The sequence below is a fragment of the Pipistrellus kuhlii genome, unplaced genomic scaffold (genome assembly GCF_014108245.1).
Source record: "Pipistrellus kuhlii isolate mPipKuh1 unplaced genomic scaffold, mPipKuh1.p scaffold_m20_p_103, whole genome shotgun sequence".
NCBI classification, from domain to species: domain Eukaryota; kingdom Metazoa; phylum Chordata; class Mammalia; order Chiroptera; family Vespertilionidae; genus Pipistrellus; species Pipistrellus kuhlii.
Window position 1 is genome coordinate 149,354 of NW_023425409.1, and position 19,239 is coordinate 168,592.

The following is a 19,239-nucleotide window of genomic DNA, read 5'->3' on the forward strand; positions in this document are numbered from 1 at the left end:
TGGGGCTGGTCTCAGGGAAATTGTGTGTTTAGCGGGTTCCTAACACCTCCTTCCCAGTTAATGTTCAATCTCTGCTGCTCAGAAGTCCTTACCTCAAAGGAAATGGCTTCAGACCTTTTCTTTCTCAACCTTGAACTACATACATGTCAGCTCTTGCAGCTAAAGTTTGAGTTCAGTAATGGTTTTCCACTGAAATTGTTCAGCTTACTTTCTAACAGTTCCACCCCCTGGTGTGTACATACGTGATATTTGCTATAAATACTGATCTATACTGACACAACGGCGATATGCTAATTAGACCAGAAGACCTTCTGGGCGTCCTCCTGGACAAAGCCGTGGTGGCAGGGCAGAGGCGGTAGAGGAGATCAGGCTAGGAGGAAAGACCATTGGGGGTGGTCAGGCTGGCAGGGTGTGTGCTGTTGGAGGCAAGCGGGCTGCTGGGGAGGAGAGAGGGGCAGTTGGAGGCGAGCAGGCCTGCAGGCAGTGGTTGATCAGGCAGGCTGGCAGGCCAGCATTTAAAAGCCAGTGGTCCCAGATTGTGAGAGGGATGTGGACGGATGGATGGATGGACAGGGACACACACACACACTGTGAATTTTGTGCACCGGGTTACTAGTATGCAATAACTGAGGACAAAGTGGAACTTTGGCCTCGTTTTTCTGATGAATGACTGGTCCTAAAGGATGCCAGCGAGGAGGATGCAGCTTCACAGGAGTTGCTCCTCGCCGCGAGGCATGTTAGTGCTTTTGCACTAAGCAGTAAGCTCGCTAGAAGGAGGACGTTTGTCAGGACATGTTTTGCCTTTGCCTGGTGATGGTTAAATATACATTTCTACCCTGTTTCCCCGAAAATATGACAGTGTCTTATATTAATTTTTGCTCCCAAAGATGTGCTAGGTCTTATTTTCAGGGGATGCCTTATTTTTCCATGAAGAAGAATATGGTACACATTTATTGTTAAATGAAAATAAAGAAAATTTATTACCTGTCCCCACTAAGAACATTGCCATTGCTTTTTAGATACTTGGCGTATCGCAATTTTATGATTGACACGTATCGCCTGAACCCCCAAGAATACCTGACCAGCACCGCTTGTCGGAGGAACTTGACTGGAGACGTGTGCGCCGTGATGAGGTAAGCGCCTGCAGCCGCCTCTTCCTGCAGCGGCACTGCCGGGCTTGCTGCCCGAGGCCGGTGGACTGGCTGGGGTTGCCTCGCTCGATACAAACAGCCCGGTCTCCTGTCACTCAGAGGTTGAATATAGGTGATGCTTTGGAATTTTTCCTCTTTTAACATTTTACACTCTTTTATTTTAGGGTCAAATTGTAAAATGCCCGGAGGTGGAGTGGGCGGGGAGGGGAGTGGATAAGCTCTGTGCCCTAGACCTGCCTGAGGGACAGCAGGGGTGGCCCGACTGGTGTGGGAGCCCTTCCCAGGTCCAGGCTCGCCCTCCTTGCTGGTGGGAAGGTCAGGCTTTAGTAGAAGTCGTCCCTCCTTCAGAAACCAGAATGCCCATTCCTTCCTCATCCTCCTGCCTGCGAGCGGATGTGTGCTTGTTTTGTTTGTTTGTTTTTAAATGGAAAGGCGTGCTCTCCAGCTGTAACGGAGCTTCTTCTCCAGGGTGCACGCCTTCCTGGAGCAGTGGGGCCTTGTCAACTACCAGGTGGACCCGGAGAGCCGGCCCATGGCGATGGGGCCCCCCCCTACGCCTCACTTCAACGTGCTGGCGGACACCCCCTCTGGGCTCGTGCCTCTGCACCTGCGATCGCCTCAGGTACGTGAGCTCTGCCTCTCCTCAGGGCACCACCCCTGAGCTCCTGTGCAAGCGTTAGCATTGTCATCGTGGGCAGCGCCGAGCTGGCAGGTTCTGTCTGCTTTGTCTGTTGTGGACGTTGGAGCCCCCGTGTCTGTCCAGTGTTTGGGGTGAAGCTCCCCATCCCCGGGCTCTGCCCTTCCTGCCCCGCGGTGCAGGTTCTCCGATCTGACTCCTTACCCTCTGGCAGAAGATGCCAGTGAGCCGGCAGGTCGTCTGTAGCTGCTGACAGTCGTCACGTTTGGGAAGGGCGTTCACGCTCACATTCTTGAAAACACTGTCAGGTTAAGGACAGCGTTCGTTTGGAGAGCGTGATGCTGAGCTTCACGTGGCCCTGCATTGGGAAACGGAGATCGTGTTTAGGAAAATGTGTCGTCTGTTTTTTCTGTGACTTAATAGAGACAGAAAGATGTTATGTGTTAAAATGTTGCTGGAAGGGTGGTGTGGAAGTGTGTTAGTATTTTTTTTGTAGAGTCTCTAGTAGGAGAGTTTTATTAGGTTCCACTATTAAACTATTTCTTAAAAAAATATTTTTATTGATTTCAGAGAGACAGGGAGAGGGAGAGAGAGAGAGAAATATCAATGATCAGAATCATTGATGGGCTGCTTTCTGCACACCCACTACTGGGGATCGAGCCTGCAACCCAGGCATGTGTCCTTGGCCGGAATTGAACCTGGGACCTTTCAGTCTGCAGGCCGACGCTCTATCTATCCACTGAGCCAAATGGGCTATGGCTAAACCATTCTTTAAAAACTTCTATCCCCTTAACTTATTATTTTTTTTAAGAGGACATTTTTTGGGTAGATTACAGAGGTAGAAAATGTGGTCCCTAGAAGCAGTGGGCTTAGCAGACAAGGTCTAGAGCAGTGGTCGGCAAACTCATTAGTCACCAGAGCCAAATATCAACAGTACAACGATTGAAATTTTTTTTGAGAACCAAAAACTGAGCCATGAAGTTTCAATCACACTGTATGTGTGCGCACGGTATTTTGTGGAAGAGCCACACTCAAGGGGCCAAAGAGCTGCATATGGCTCGAGAGCCGTGGTTTGCCAACCACCGGTCTAAAGGCAGAGAAAGGGCCCGTAGGCTCAGGAGGAGGAAGCTCATGGTAATGAGCCGGGATGGGGATGGGGGGGAGGCGAGGGCATGCTCCCTGGAGGGAGAGCAACTCGGTCCTCCATCCTAAGGGTGGTTGTTTTTTAGTTTAATTCTTCATTGTTGAAAGCATGACATGTCTCTCTTTCCCCACTGACCTCTCCCTGGCTGCTCTCCCTTCCCCACCCTAAGGTCTTTAAGGTCAGAGGTTGTGGGGAGCTCCCAGGGAGAACCCCAGTAGGATGTCCTCTCGGTGTGGTCTCCACTAGTGGGTCTCACATTGATGTTTCTCTCTCTCTGCCTTCCTCTCCCGGCCACTCTCTTGGGCTCCAGCAAAGGAGGGGAGACTGGCCTGGAGCTGTGTGAGGAGGGTCCCAGGCTGGGTCTCCTGTGCTGAGCAGGTCCCTCGCGCTGCGGAGGCCCTTTTCCCCGATGGCCGTGGGCTTCAGAGGTTTATGCAGCTCTCTCCTTTACGTGACTCACAGGTCCCTGCTGCGCAGCAGATGTTAAATTTCCCCGAGAAGAACAAGGAAAAGCCAATTGATTTGCAGAACTTTGGTCTCCGAACTGACATTTACTCAAAAAAAACCTTGGCAAAGGTAAGGATGTTTTTCCTAGACAGACACTGACTACAATGCAGCATGTCCTCTTTGTCGTCCTTCCTTCTGTGCAATCTCATTTCCCATAAGACACTTAATTTACTGTCTAACGTGTAAGGAGGTGAGCTTTCTACTAATCTGATGGCATTTTATAAAGAACAGTCACCTTTACCATTTTTCTATATGATTAGAAAAGTATCTAAAAATTATTATTGATATGTTAAGTAAAATAGAGGACAAAATGGAGACTTTCAGCTGAAAATTGGAATATATAAAAGGAATCAAATGGATATTGTATAATATAAAAATATACCTGAAGTTAACTCAGGAGTTCAATAGGCTGAATAGAGCAAAAAGCAGGCCAGGCTTACTGAAACTACAGGACCGAGAGGAGACATTGGGTGGACGGGACAAAGGCAGCAGAACAGGAGGCACGGGAGGGACAGTGAGGAGAACTCATTTATTCCTCGGGATGAAAATGTGGTGATTTGACAAGGCATTTTGGGAGGGGACTAGGTCACTGGAAGAATACAGAGGGCCAGGAGGTCACGTGGGCCAGCGTGAAAGGTGTTTGCCCGTATTTTTAGCAACACGTGGACATGAAGGCCACGCATATGATGCGGGGGGGTGGGGGGGAGCATATTGTATTGAAATTCTTATATCTGAGGCATAAATGTTATTTGAAGGTACAGTGTGACAAATTAGAAGTGACTACATCTTAGAGCACCTATTTTTAATGTATATATATTTGTTCATCTCAAAGAGCAATGGAGAGGGGGAGGGAAGGATGGAATTATAAATGAGAGAATCATTGATCAGCTGCCTCATGCACGCCCCCCACACTGGGGAGCAAGCCCACACCCCGGGCATGTACCCTGACCAGGAATCCCAACTGCGACCTCCTGGTTATAGGTCAATGCTCACCACTGACCCACACCAGTCAGGCAGAGCAACTACTTAAAGATGTATAAGGCAGTAACTCTGGTTTGTTTCAGAGTAAAGGTGCCAGCGCCGGACGGGAGTGGACGGAGCAGGAGACCCTGCTGCTGCTGGAGGTGAGCACAGGGGAGCCTGGCCGCCTTGGGGGGCGCTGTTCCCAGACTGGCACTGCCATCGACCGTGGAACTTCCTGTGAGAAGCTTAAGTCCGGGTAATGAGTGTCAGTGGGGCTTTAGTATGTAAGGGTCAAACTGGAGGTTACACACTGGCCCTCAGGAGGAGATCAAGCCTGGATATGTGTTATTTTGGCCCAGGTTGGGTTTCTTTTGTTTAAAATCCATTGCCAATGTTAAATAAGTATTGGAGCTTTGCTCAAGTTTTCTAACTTCTCCTAAATTGGAAGGCCTGGCCTTTCTGGGATCTCGTCGGTATCGGCAGGCGTGGAGCAGCAGATGCGCCTTTGAGGCTGAGCCTTGGTTTAGATCCCGTTCTCCTGAGTTTTGCCCCCTGAGTCATGTGGGGGAGTCCTGGTGCTTTATGCATGTGGGTGTATGGCTGCCTCCTTCCCGGAAGGACCTCGAGAAGCAGCTGACGATGCCAGCTCTGGTGGGCAGCACTGTTTGTTTATGAAAGCAGCAGACTGGCAAACAGTGGCATTAACCAGCATCCTGCTGGTCGGTAACCAGCATCCTGCTGGTCGGTCTTAGTGAATCCTCCTTTGGGTTTCCTCTGACTTCGGGGACTCAGTGCCGCACAAGTAGGTCTTGGCGACCATGTCTGTTCAGATGGGCAGGACATGGAGACGGTTGTTTTGGTGTTTAGCAGCCATTTATGAAGAGGGACCACTTGTCCTGAGCTACAGAACAAGGTCGCCGGGTGAGCTGAAGCTGTGACACGGCTCAGTGTGGGGTAGATGGGCTGTGGGAGCTGACGCAGGGCCAGTGAGGGCATTATGGCCAGACGTGCTTTCAGTGCCACCCGCACGGACCAGGACCGTGGCTGCCACAGGTTCAAGGACACTGCTGGTGGTTGACCAACTAGATTCCTTCAGGTGGCAGTTCCAAGATTCCTTTTGTTGCTCGCTCTCTGAATCAAAACCAAAAAGATTTATTCTTTCTGAGTCTTTATTGCTGTTGTAATTGGTGCTCATCTGCCCACTCAGTATCAGTGATGCACAGCTCTTTTCTGAGCCACTGCTTACATTTCAAGACTGTCTGTCCAGGCCTGTCTGCCATGAAGGGTAATTGAAAAGGCTCAGCACGTGTGAGGGTATAGTTCCGTGCTGTGTTGCTGTTTTAGAATCTGGGTTCTGCAGAGAAACAGTCTCACATCAGTTCTCCCTCCGCACATTGACACCAAAACGTCCCCCCTCTCCATCTCCTCCTCTCTGTGTAGGACTAGCGGGCGTGAACACAAAGGGAGTCCTAGGCCAGGACACCGATGACCTGACCCTGAATCAGACCCAGCAAGAAAGCCCCACAGCCTTACACACAGGGCGTGTCCTCCTGCAGGGGGAGCCATGCCTGGTTGGCTTTTCTGTTAAACCTGTAATTGAATCTGCAGGTGGCGTCCGCACTTACACAACAAGAAACAGGAAGGCAGCTTTGCTTACCACCAGCACCTTTCTGTGGGGTGTTGTCAGGAATTAATGGCTTAGTAGGAACATGAAGTCAGGTGACTGTGTAATGGTCTAGAGCAGGGATGTTTTGTCAGCCACTATTGGCACTTGGGCGCTTGCGTGCATTTTCCAGTGTGAACAGCACCCATGGCCTCTGCCCGCTCGATGCCAGTGGAGCCCCCAGTTAGTCAACCAAACTGTCTCCAGACTGGGAAAGCCCCTAGGATTACGGCTCTAGAGAGAACTTTGGGAAGCTACTGAGTAGATTGTCTGTACCCGGTCAATTCCCCGACTCTCAGCTTCACATGGTTTTCCAGTTTTTATCCATTTTATCCCCCTTCCTCTCGGTGGAGATGGCTTTTACTATTTTTGTTGTTGTTCAATTGAAGTTTTTCAGCGTTTTCTATGAAAAATTACAAATTTTAAAACTAGAGATTTGTGTACTTCATACATGTTAGTACTCCTTCTGAATTTCTAACAACAAAAGCTTGGAGCTTGAATGGGATTGCATTGGATCTAGTTCAGTTTGGAGAGAATTGACCCATAACAGTACTGAGACTTTGTAGCAATGAGCACAGTATCTCTTTACTTAGGTCTTCGATTTCTCTTAGAAAGTTTTATTTTCTCAATTTGTGGACTTTACATATTCTTTCATGTATTTCTTAGTATTTTGTTTTTATACTATTTTAAATACTTTAATTTCCCCCAACTTAAACTGTTTTTTGTTGCTGGTGTATATAGAAACACAACTATTTCCTCTTGTCCTGTGACCTTGCAATACTCTCCAGCGTTGGTATCCTGTTTATAGATTCCGTAGGATTTTCTATATAAACAATCGTTGTATTAATAAAAGACAGGTGTTTCTCCTTTATAATGTGCACACCTTTTAATACAGAGTATGGCCGTTTTCATTATTGTTTATAAACTGTCTGGAAAATAGTCACAGGGCACTTCCTTGTTGCCCGATACGAAAGCCCTTTGTTCTCTTAGGCCCTGGAGATGTACAAGGACGATTGGAACAAAGTGTCGGAGCACGTGGGCAGTCGGACTCAGGACGAGTGCATCCTCCACTTCCTGCGGCTCCCCATCGAGGACCCGTACCTGGAGAACTCGGACGCCTCCCTGGGGCCCCTGGCCTACCAGCCAGTCCCCTTCAGCCAGTCAGGAAACCCCGTCATGAGCACAGTCGCCTTCCTGGCCTCCGTGGTGGACCCCCGAGTGGCCTCTGCTGCAGCCAAAGCGGCTTTGGGTATGGACTCTGCTGGGCCAGCTCACTGCAGACACGCCAGACAGCGGCCGCCTCCCTTCCCACCAGTGTTACACACGTCCCCCTGTTGTATTTAAAGGGATAACAATTTAAACTGGCGCACTTAAAATGTAATAGTTTTAAAATTAAAAGCATTAAGAATTGGGGGGATCGGAATTTTTTACGGTTTATGTGGTGACTCACTTGAAATTTGCCACGACTGGCAGAAGGAGTCCTGTGAGCCCTGGAACTGCCTTAGAGTCAGGATGAGACCTTCACCACAGAACCCCCTGCTTCCTGGTGTCAGCTTGCTGCTTTCTGTATTATCCATCTAGCCAAGCAGTTGGATGAAATTTAGACAGCAGTTTTGATTGTTGATGATACAGATTCAAAGATCTGTCTTATTATATAGGGAGATACTAGGACACGCACTAGGTTTTCATTACTGGGCGTGAGTTTTCGTTTGCCCTGTTGTCCTGGGAAGGTGGGACTGAGTCCCCAGAAGGGTCACTGCACACAGACACTGGTACGTGTTGGTTGTCAGGGATCCACGTGAAGGAAACCCTCGTGTAAAACCAGGTCCCCGTCCTGTTTGTCGTGAACAGAGGAGTTTTCTCGGGTCCGGGAGGAGGTGCCCCTGGAACTGGTGGAAGCTCATGTCAAGAAAGTGCAAGAAGCAGCTCGAGCCTCTGGGAAAGTGGACCCCACCTTCGGCCTGGAGAGCAGCTGCATCGCGGGCACGGGCCCCGAGGAGCCGGAGAAGCCGGGTGAGTCGCCGCAGCTTCCGGGGAGCTGCTGGGACCGGTGCTGCGGCCCGCACAGGCCTGTCTCCCAGCGGGAGTGGTCCTCTTGCTTCCTCTTGTGGTCGGTAGGACTAGCATATTCTCCCATAGTGTTAACAGTGTCACATTGCAAACTCTGCTTTTCAGTTTCTAGATGTAGATTTTAAGAATACAGACACAAGAATGGGGAAAGGACTGAAGTCATTGTTTGAATTCATATGTTTCTGTGTAGGTTCAAGTTTATTTTTGTTTTAAATTGAAGCCAAATTCAATCACCATAAAATCCTCTGTGTTAACCCCTTAGAGTAGGGGTGTCGAACTCAATCAGAGAAGGGGCCAAAATCTAAAATCCAGCCTAAATCGCGGGCCGAATGGTTTACTGAACAGTCATAAACTGTCATTGTGATGGAAACGCAGCGGAGTGCAGTGATGACAGCGCGGTGCGGGCCACATTGCAAGGCCTGGCGGGACGGATTTGGCCCGCGGGCCTTGTGTTTGACACGTGCCTTAGAGGTATGTGATCCAGTGGCTTCTAGCATATTCACAATATTGCCAGCCATCAGTGTCATCGAGTTTCAGAACCTTCTCGCCCTCCCGAAACAAAATCCCACCTTACGATGAGCACCCCTCCCGTCCCTCCTCTGTCGCCTGGTGGCAGGAGCCTGCTCTCCACCTCGCACTTCCTCTTCTGGACCTTTCCTCTAGATGAGGCCCCACCACGCGTGGCCTCTATCCGGCTCCTGTGCTCGGTGTGAGGTTTTCAGAGTGCGTTCCTGCCAGTCAATCAACGGCGTCTCTTCCTGCCGAGCCCGTTCCTAGTGGATGCCTCCTCCCCGCCTCCGTGTGAACGATGCTGCCGCGTGGTGTGCGTGTGGCTGTGAGCATCGGCTTTCCCTGCTCGGCCCCAGGCTGAAGGTGCTGGGTCGTCTGGGTAACTTGGGAAGAGCTTCTCAGCGGCTTTCCAGCGGCTGGAGCGCTGTGTTCCGCCGGCAGTTTACAAAGGTGGTGATTTCTCCTCGTCCTCGCCAGCGCCGTTCCCCTCCCTTCTTTGTAAAGACAGCTTCGGGGGGAGGTGGCATCTCGTGGTGGCTTTTATTTGCATTCAGTTTGGGGAGTAGTGCCATCTCAACAATACTCTCTTCGTCAATGAACATAGGAAGTCTTTCCACGATGTAGGTTGTTTTTAGTTTCTTTACGCAAGGACTTTTAATTATCTACTTCTGTTTAATCAAACTTAAAGAGAATTGAAATTTAATTCAGTAACTTGATGAGCGATACCTGGCTTTTCAAATGGGAAGTGTTCCTGTTTAAGAGGTTATTTACAAACCAGGTAACAATATTATTTTTATTTTTAATATATTTTATTGAGTTTTTACAGAGAGGAAGAGAGAGGGATAGAGACTTAGAAACATAGATCAGCTGCCTCTTGCACATCCCCCACTGGGTATGTGCCCGCAACCAACGTACATGGCCCTGACCGGAATCGGATCCGGGACCTTTCAGTTTGTAGGCCGACGCTCTCCACTGAGCCAACGATATTATTTTTTATATACATATATATTTTTATTTGATTTCAGAGAGGAAGGGGGAGAGAGAGAGAGAAACATCAGTGATGAGAGACTCATTGATCAGCTGCCTCCTGCATGCCTCCCCTACTGGGGACTGAGCCCACAACATGGAATCAATGTGCCCTCGACTGGAATCAAACCCAGGACTCTTCAGTCTGCAGGCTGATGCTCTATCCACTGAGTTAAACCAGCCACGGCAAAAATATTATTTTATGTACAATTAGTGGCCCAGTGTACAAAATTTGCACACATTAAGAGGGAATTAGAGGAAATATTATAATATTGCTATAATGGAAGTGTCAGAGATGAAAGAAAATTAGATGTATATGAAAATCTCCCTCTTGCCAGAGTCTGGGGCACACCAAGCCGCAAGACCCAGAGTCAAGTCCCCACCCACTCACCCACACCTCAGAATCACCCAGCTGGCCCCCAGCCTCCCTTCCCGGCCCAGCGCGAGCAGACGGCCACGTGCACGCTAGCTCTTGATCAGATAGGTCAGCAGGAATGCGTTCCCTGTTTCTTCAGTAGCTTGTGGTTTTCTTTTTATTCCTTATGAAACAATTTCTGATAACTCAAGCTAAAGAGTTGCTGGCATATTACCTAATTAGCTCCATCTTCAGCTGCAATAATTACCTTTTGTCTTTTTCATTCTCTAAGATAAAGATAATGTGAGGTGAAGAATAAAATGGCTAGCCAGCCCTCGACACATGCACAGCCCAGTCTCCCGGTGCTCTGCTTTGGGCGATGTGAGCGGAGAGCCTGCACCTCGGGGCTCCCGGGAGTTTCATGGGCTCCCTGGTTTTCTCTGAGAAGTGTCTGTCCAGCAGCCTCGCTGTGGAGACAGGAACAGCTTTGCAGAGGGACCCCGCTGCTCACTCGATCCCTCAGGACCAGTTACTGGCCCACGTGTTTTTAGCCCACGTGTAGTTACTCATCCCGATACCAGCCTTTCAATTAAAAATCAACTTGGCGTTTTCACCGTATTTCTTCACTTGGAAACCACTGGTTTTCCTCTCTGAGGTGGAGGCTGCATTAGCAAGCCTGGCCACATCTCTCTGCTTGTTGATTCTGCACCATGAGGCGGCCGTGGAGGCGGGAGCCGGGCTGCTGAGCGCCTGGGAAAGCCTGCACGTTTGTGTGTGTTTTGGCTCCTTGGCTGCAGGGCCTCTGGGCTCTCTGTGGGCATGGGATTGGCAGAGCTGCTGCTTTATTTCAAAGAAGCGTCTGTGCTCTGCAGAACCAGGGTGGTGTTTTCCGTGTGAATCTGCTGAGCAGTTTTGGTAGATGATGCCAGGAGCATTAGTGGTTAAGAAACAGGGTGTAAAAGGGGCCATTTCTGGTATAGTGGATCTAAAACAAAGAAAAAACGTTCTCCGAGGAAAAAATGTAGCACCGTCGTCCCCTGGGGCTGGGCCCCACTAGAGGGAAGGTTGCTTTCTGCAGAGTGCAGGGCGGGGCAGGCTGAGGGGACGGTGGGGGCCCGCAGGGAACCCCCAGGGCGCATGCCCTCAGTCGTCGTTGCAGCAGGATGGGCAGAGGAAAGACAGCGGGAGATAGATGCTGCAGAAGGAGCTGTAAGCAGACCCTGGAGCTCATGCTGGCCTGTGGTCCTCGCCACGTCTCCATGGGCTGTGACTAAGAACCGACAGGGAGCAGCCAACGCACTCCCTGTGCAGGCTCCGGTGTGGGGCAGTCAGCACCTCCTTTCTCTCAACACACTCGGGAGTTCAAAGCCAGGAAGTACTACATTTACACGTCGACTCACAGTACGCTATGTGATAGATAGCTCGCTGATTTGAAATAGAATGATGTAGACTCTTCTTTATCAAGAGAGGATTGAACTTCTGCAGAGTATAATAATGCACACTGCAGAGTATACTTTTTACTGTGATGCTCTATTTACGGTGTTACACCTATTAACCTCTTATAAAGGTCAAACAATAAACAGGAAAAAATTAAAGGTTCCTCATGAAATACAAGACTTCTTTGGATTTCTCTCATTAGCCTATCTTAACTTTTCACTGTGGATTTGGATTGGAGGGAGTATTGGTGACATAAAGGTAAAGATATGTAAGCACCAGGCTTGAAACACTTGGTTGCCTTTATTAGGGGACTTTATGTGGGAATTATTTAGGAAGTGAGCATTAGCTTCACTGAAGGGGCTAACTTAATGAACATCGTCAATTAAATACCACAATAAAAATACATCACCAATATCTGCTGACGTCTCCAAACTTGCACAGTGCTTGCTTTCTTTGGCCAGAGACCACTCTGTGGATAGAAAGGTGCCATTGCTACTTGAGGCCTTTCGCAGCTAACGAGGGGTATTGCTGGGTGTGATGTGCCCTTGGTTCTAGGGGGAGGTGGGAGGAGCAAAGAGAAAGGAGGAAGAGAACTTGGAGTGCTTCTCAAGTCTGGGACCTGAGTTCCTTTCTGAGGGCTCGCATCTCATCACCACAGGGCTTTTCTGGCGGGTGATTTGAATTTCTTTTCGGGGAACCATTGGGAAGGACTGGCATTGTTTGTGTTGTAAAAGCAAGGCGTCGGAGGTGCTGGCAGGTTACACAGGCTGGTGAACATCGGACTACCTCAGGCGTTAAATCACTCGGACCCCAGAGCTCAGCCTCTTTCACGCAGCACGCCCCGGAAGAACACAGCGTAGGCATGGATGACAGAGGCCTGTGAGGCGGCCCCTGGGCTGCCGTTCATGCTGAGGGGACACCGCGCTCTGCATGAGGACTCGGCGGGGAGCCAGGAGGAGCAGCGGGGTCGTTTGTGGGCTACGAGGTGCTGATGACCACAGCAGAGCTGTCTCTGGCTCCCATGCCGAGCCTGTGACACGCAGGAGGGCAGACCTACGGATGGTCTCTCTCTTCCAGGGAATTCCGGGATAAAGAGGTGGTAAATGTGCTTTGTTATCCTGGTTCTCATGATTGTGCCGGGGGCTGGGGAACAAAGAAGGTCCAAGCTCCTGTCTCATAGACTGTAAGTGAGAGCAGCGATGTGTGGGAACCGAGGTGTGAAGCTTGTGGGATGTATTAAGTGAATACGTGGAAAGAGGATGTTGGTTGGTAAGTAGTGTTTTGAAAAATAAACTAGGGGTTGGGGGATACAGTGCAGTTTTAAGTGGTCAGAGAACGTTACCAAAAGTGACTTTTGAGCAGATGTGAATGAGGCGAGAGCGGGAGCGTGTTGTCCTCGGAGGTCAGTGTCCGGCGTTGGGGTGCACGGGCCTGGCCGGGAGCTGCCTGCACAGCTGAGGGGCAGCGAGGGCATCGAGGACAAGGAGCTGGGCGTGGGAGATGGTGGCTGTGGGCAGGCTGGGCTGTTTACTCGAGCTGAGGGGCCAGTGAAGGGGCTTGAGCACGAGTCTCAGGGCTCACCTGTGGGTCCGGTTCGTGCTGTTGGGTAAGGCTAGGCCCACCGAGGAGTTGTTAGACTGCTACCTACTTCTAATAAGGTGATGTCACATACTTAAATGTCGCCGGTAATGTTTTCACTCTGTCACTAGGCTTCTATTAAAGAGCTTTACTGAACTTTACTTGACCTGGAGTCAGCCTTCCTTTCCTTCCAGTTACAGTTTGCAGTCAGTACAAAACGGCCTTTCCCATAGCCTGCTTGCTTGTGGCCAGACATCTGGCATGTTGATAGGGTGAGCACAGGGGGCCCATGCCTGCCGGCCCAGCTCTGCCTGCACTCTCTCTAAGCCATCCAAGTTAATGATTGTAGTTTTTATTTCTCATGAATTATTTCAAAGTAAGTTGGAGACATCATGATTCTTTGCACCCAAAATAATTCCGCTTGCATCTATCTCCTCAGAATAAGGACTTTTTCCTACATAACTATCATAACATGGGCAATCTTAGCCCCTTTGGGGGTACCCCCACCCCCATATGGAATGTGCTTGATCTCAAGGGCCTGTCAGGAGTCCAGGAAGACTTATTATTAAAACCCTCATTTATGTTTTCTGGCCTTGGGTATTTGTTTTATTTTATGTTTTCGTTATGGAATAGATACACTGCCTGTCCTTATTCTGGTTTAGAGAATTTGAGAGATTTAAGTTACTGAACTTTTGTACCAATGAGTGGATTGTCCACTGAGCGCCATGGAGTGCATCTGGTGCCATTTGCCACAGCTCTCCATAGAGCAAGCATGTCAAACTTGCGGCCCAGCCAACATAACAGTATGTAAGAAATGTTTTAATAAATGTTTTGTAACTTTTTATAATATTCTGTTATAATACATAATTATTAATAATGAACTACAATGTTCGCTAATGACTGATGAGTATAACGTGTTGCATTCATTTCCCTTACGCGCCTTACACGCAGGCGCACATTCCTCTCCACTAATACTGGAAGCGGATGTCTTAGCAGCGATGGCCACGTCATTAGTCTCAAACTGACTTGTTTGGTGTGCGCAACAGGAAGTATCTCGCTTTCGAAGAAAAGAAAAATAGGTTTATTTGCGATACGCTTATTTGTGCAGTTATTCAGTATCTGACAAGTTAATGTTCAAGAAAAAATATTCATTTTTATTAAAATATCCTATTTTATGTTTATGAAAACTCATATATATATTTCAGCCCTTTGTATTCAGCAAGATCTCTATCGGAATAAACATGTTTCTGTGAAAATGGAAGCTTTTTGTGTGGGCCCACATAAGTTTAAACCTTGATTATTTGGCCCATGGTAGCCTGTGTGTCTGATGTGCTTGCCCTAGAGCCGTGGCTAGCAAACTGCGGCTCTCGAGCCACATGCGGTTCTTTGGCCCCTTGAGTGTGGCTCTTCCACAAAATACCACAGCCTAGGCGAGTCTATCTTGAAGAAATGGTGTTAGAAGAAGTTTAAGTTTAAAAAATTTGTCTCTAAAGAAATTTCAATCATTTCCTGTTGGTATTTGGCTCTGGACGAATGAGTTTGCCGACCACTGCCTAGAGGAACGCCGCTAATCGGTTCTAGGGCCCAAGGAGGTGAAGAGCTCTGTCCAGTCCTTCGGGAGAGGAAGAGCATGCTGACAGTCAGTGTTGAAAAGGCCATTTTCTAGGAACTTAAAGCCAACAGTGGCTGTTGTAGTTCTTGCCTCGGATGCTATTGATAGCATATAAATGGCCTCGTTCTTCTCACCGGGAGGATTTCCGTAGCACTCCGTAAAGAAGGCGCGCGCTGGGCTGGGAACCTGAGCAAACAGTGGGGCAGTGTTCAGGCATCGGGCTTGCATCCTCGGACGGGGCTGCTCTGGCCACGTCGCCTCCAAAGGGCTCTGTCAGCTGTTTCGAGAGGCACTAAAACACAGTCAAACTTACGAGCAGCGCAGAACAGACAGTTAACCTCCAAAGACTCGCTGATGCTGGGTGGGATTTCAGAGACTTGCCTGAGGACTATATTAGATTGTAGGGTGTGTATTTTTAGGAAGAAACTGGCTTCCATTATATCATACAATATCCTGCCTTCTGGGGACTATTTGATCAAATCAGGAGTTTTGGTTCCTTTATATAGATCTTGTGCTATTCCACAATTATACAAAACACAAGTAAAGATGGGGGCTGTTTTTGTGAAGAGTTATACGTACATGGAGAAATAATTCTGTGTTTGAGGGTTGGGGTATAATGTAGAAGCAGTCTTCACTGTCCCCGGAGGACTGTACACAGGAAGTGCTGTAAGAAGTAACAAAGGGACCAGTAACTCTAGACTGAGGAGGCTGCAAAGGACGCAGGATTTGAGCTGAACGTTGAAAAAGAGGTTTTGATGTCACTGATCCAGATTGGAGACACACTCAGTTCTGTAGAGCAGAGAGCACCAAGGCGCAGGGTCGGGAATGGGAGGTTGTAGAGGGAGGGAGTAACCCAGGCTGGCCGCCACAGGAAGTGCAAGTAGGGTGAGGAAGGAGCAGCCTGCAGAGGTAGGGTGGAGCCGATAGGTGTTTGCCGGGATTGTGGGCCTGGGTGGATGCAGAGGCGGCTCTGTGGGTGCTCGGCCTTTGATGCAGGGAGCGGCCTGACAAGTGTGAGGGAGCTCCCAGCATGACCTCACTCCTGCCTTCCCTGAGAAGACGAAGCTTGTTTTAAGACCCAATTGGTGGTCAGTACTTATTAAGCACTTCATGTGAGCCTTAAATCTTTGATTACCTCTTACATTCTCTTGGTCAGAGATCTTTGTGATTCTCCGTTTTATTTATTTTCACATTGCACCCACGGCGGTTGGAGAGGCAGGATCTGACGCCCTCCTGTTGGCGCACCTTGGGTTCCGAACCTGTTGGTCAGCGTGCCGGTGTTAGTGGGCTTCTTCCTTGTGTTTGCTCTGTGGCTCATCACTCGGACCTCGTTTTGGCTGAAATGAAGACATAGAAAACTGCCTACAGGGTGGCCTCTGGTTTGAGATCACCATCACCTGGGCTGCTCTGTGTGGGAGTCCCTCCCGGCGACCCTGCCCTGCACCAGGCCAGGCCAGGCCAGGGCTCAGCGTTCTGGTGCTGAGCTGTTACCTGTCACACTTCATCCACCTCTGGGCATTGGAGGAAGGTGATGATCAATAAGGCTCTCCTGCTTCCTGGGAGACTCAGTGTCCCAAATACTATAGTACATCTCTGAGAGCCCCTTTGCCAGCCTGAACCCTGAGGCCAAGATCATCTGATCTCATTCATTTCCAAGGATTAGAGAAAGGGGGATTTTCCTATTCGTTAACAGTGTTAGTCCAGCCGAAACCGGTTTGGCTCTGGATAGAGCGTCGGCCTGCGGACTGAAAGCTCCCAGGTTCAATTCCGGTCAGGGGCATGTACCTTGGTTGCAGGCTCATCCCCAGTGGGAGGTGTGTAAGAGGCAGCTGGTCGATGATTCTCTCTCATCCATGTTTCTAGCTCTCTATCCCTCTCTCTTCCTCTCTAAAAAAATCAATAAAAATAAAAAAACACACACAAAAGAACAGTGTTAGTCCGTATTAAACACTAGAGGTCCGGTGTACAAATTAGTGCACAGGTGGGGTCTGTCCAGCTGGGGGCCCATCAGGCCAGGCTGGAGGGAGGAGGGGCTGCAGGCTGTTGGCCAGCTGGCCCTGTCCCGATTGGAGTGAAGGGGCCAATTAGGGACTGGGCTGCCAGTGGGGAGGAGGGCCCCCCCTTAGGATGTTGGGGAGGCCATCGGGGGCCGGATCAGATTGGTTGGCTGCCGCAGTGTGCGTCATAGCTACCAGGTGTTCTGGTCGTTGTGCTGTTCAGGTCGCCAGGCTTTCATTGATAGGTAGATTGGTTTAAGCATCTGTGCTGTCCGTTGTTTATAAGAGGGAGAAACAGCATGTGGCCGAACTTGTTTTTGTGTGAGGTCCTGGAGCTGTGCCGGCCTTGGCGGCACAGGCACTGACGGTGGAATGGTGCCAGGAGGGTTAGTGAGGCCCTGAGCGAGGCTGACACGCGAGTCCGGAAGCCTTCCTCATTGCTTCAGGGCACACGTTGTGTGCTGCGCTCTGCACGTGAAGATAGTACTGATGGCAGCTGTGACAGACGTTATAAAGCCCGTCACCTCTCCACGGGATGTGTGGCCACCTCAGCCACTGTCCCACTCTCGTTCCTCCCCTCTGTCCTCCCTTGTCTCCGCATCCCCAGTGACAAGAAGTTCCCTGCACCCGAGGCTGGCTGTCTCTGAACGCGCCGCCCCCACCCAGGCCCACGCCCTGCGCGGTGGCCCTGCCGCGGTGGCCCAGGAAGCACTTGTGCGGTCCTGTGTCTTCCCGGCGAGGCAGGCACCCCTGCTTCCCACAGCACCCAGATGCGCACCCAGCCAGAGGGCGGAGCTCAGCAGCTTCTCCAGCGCTGCCTCCGAATATATGTGCTGTGCTCATGGCCCGTTCAATAAAAACAACATTTTGGGGCTTATTTTACTTAATTTTTTTTTAACTTTTAACTTTTATGCAAACAGAAGAGTGGGCCCCTCGGTTGGCAGCTCATTGCGAAACAGCCTCAAGATCAAGAAACAGACCAGCCCCCAGCCCTCTCCCTGAGCCTGCCTTGTCTGCCCCTTCCCTGCTTAAAGGCTGCTCTGATTTCTAACACCTCCTTTTGACCTTTATGTTAACAGAGTCGTAAGTACGTGTTGCTCTATGTCAGGGTTTTTATGCCAACCATGTGCTGTAAGGTTCACCCACGGTGCTGTGTGCAGTGGTGTCTCCCACACTCACAGCTATATGATGCCTTGCCTTTTGTCTGGATTGTATTACTTGTTGTTATTCTTTTCTTTGTAGAAGGAGCTGAAGAGGAGAAAATGGAGACAGATGCTGATGGTCAGCAGCCTGAAAAGGTGAATTCTGTTTGAGTTCTCCCACAACAGACAAGCCACGGAAGATGCCTCTCAGAGCGTCATGGTTGGGGTTCATTCTGACCTCTTAGTCCCTGGGACTGTGAATATAAGAGTTGTCGTTCTTAAGAATATTGAATTGTGTGGTTTAAGTCCTATCCCTGTGCCAGAAGAAATTATATAATACCTGGGATTTTCTAAGAGTGAACTGCTAGAAGAAAAATATTTAGAAAAGACTTGGTGAGAAGGTGATATTTGAGGTAGATTTTAAAGAGCAGGTAGAGCGAGAAAGAACGGAATGAGGCTAGGAAATCAAAGTTTCCACCTGGGAGGGGTGGGGAGACACTGTTCAGTGTCCCGAGGGCAGCAAAGGGCCCAGGGTGTTGGTGATCCGATCCCGTCTCAGATCAGAGATCCTGAGTGCGGGTGAGCGGGGCGAAGCAGGCTTTACAGCCTCTTCAAGGCCGAGCTCTTGGTGCGAGGCGGCAGTCGCTGTTGGAATGAACAGAACCACAAGCGCTGTTTTAAATTGTCGATGGGTAAGGAGAGGGTGATAGTAAGATTAGTTCCAGCTCTTACAGTCCTGTGCCTTGTACTTTTATGAATTCACCTAATTCCTAAAACAGCCTCATCAAGTCATTTTATAGACAATGTTACCTGTTTGTCCAAGGTCACGGATTTCAGAATCAGCAAGTGATGCCAGACGACACGAGGGGAACTGAAGTCGTTTGTCTCAGAGCGTGCTTACTCGTGCTCTGTTGTGGCTCTCCCTACAGACCATGAGCAAATGGCTGTGGGAACGCTTGGTCAGCTTTCATTTCGGCAGCATTTCTTTCTGCTTCTTAACTGAGAATGTACATTTTCAATGCTTTTGGACGACAGTGTGATTATTTAATAAATATTTCTCTATTCAGCCAGTAAGTCATAAATGAATTCCCGACGTTCCTCAGGGCCTGGTTCCCGGGGGCATTGTCCTGTGAGCACACAGGTGTTGAGGCAGTGAAACGTATTTCTGTGAAGTTATTAATTTGGTTTCCAGTTTTCCCTTCTGAGCCTCGTCTGCCTTTAGAAATAGCAGAACCTTAGTTATTCCATGATAATATCACTGACGTTGGCCTTCCCCCCCTCACTCTCCTTCTCTTCTTTCGTACCCTATTCAGGCAGAAAACAAAGGGGAAAACGAGCCGGATGAAGGTGACAAAGCCCAGGATGGAGACAATGAAAAAACCAGCGAGAAGGAACAGGACAGTGAAGTTAGTGAGGATATCAAGTCAGGTAATTTGAGGAAACTCTG

The 19,239-nt window shown here is 49.4% G+C and overlaps 1 protein-coding gene across 1 annotated transcript in view; it reads left to right on the forward strand.

Moving 5' to 3' along the window:
* The window catches only part of SMARCC1 (SWI/SNF related, matrix associated, actin dependent regulator of chromatin subfamily c member 1), a 64,095-nt gene that overhangs the window by 32,156 nt on the left and 12,700 nt on the right, over positions 1-19,239 (forward strand). Inside the window, exons 16-23 of the mRNA XM_036430200.2 lie at positions 1,020-1,133; positions 1,620-1,773; positions 3,395-3,508; positions 4,504-4,563; positions 7,056-7,314; positions 7,917-8,078; positions 17,893-17,948; positions 19,106-19,220. Coding sequence (XP_036286093.1) covers positions 1,020-1,133; positions 1,620-1,773; positions 3,395-3,508; positions 4,504-4,563; positions 7,056-7,314; positions 7,917-8,078; positions 17,893-17,948; positions 19,106-19,220 — 1,034 coding nt within the window. The remainder of the gene's footprint in view (positions 1-1,019; positions 1,134-1,619; positions 1,774-3,394; positions 3,509-4,503; positions 4,564-7,055; positions 7,315-7,916; positions 8,079-17,892; positions 17,949-19,105; positions 19,221-19,239) is intronic.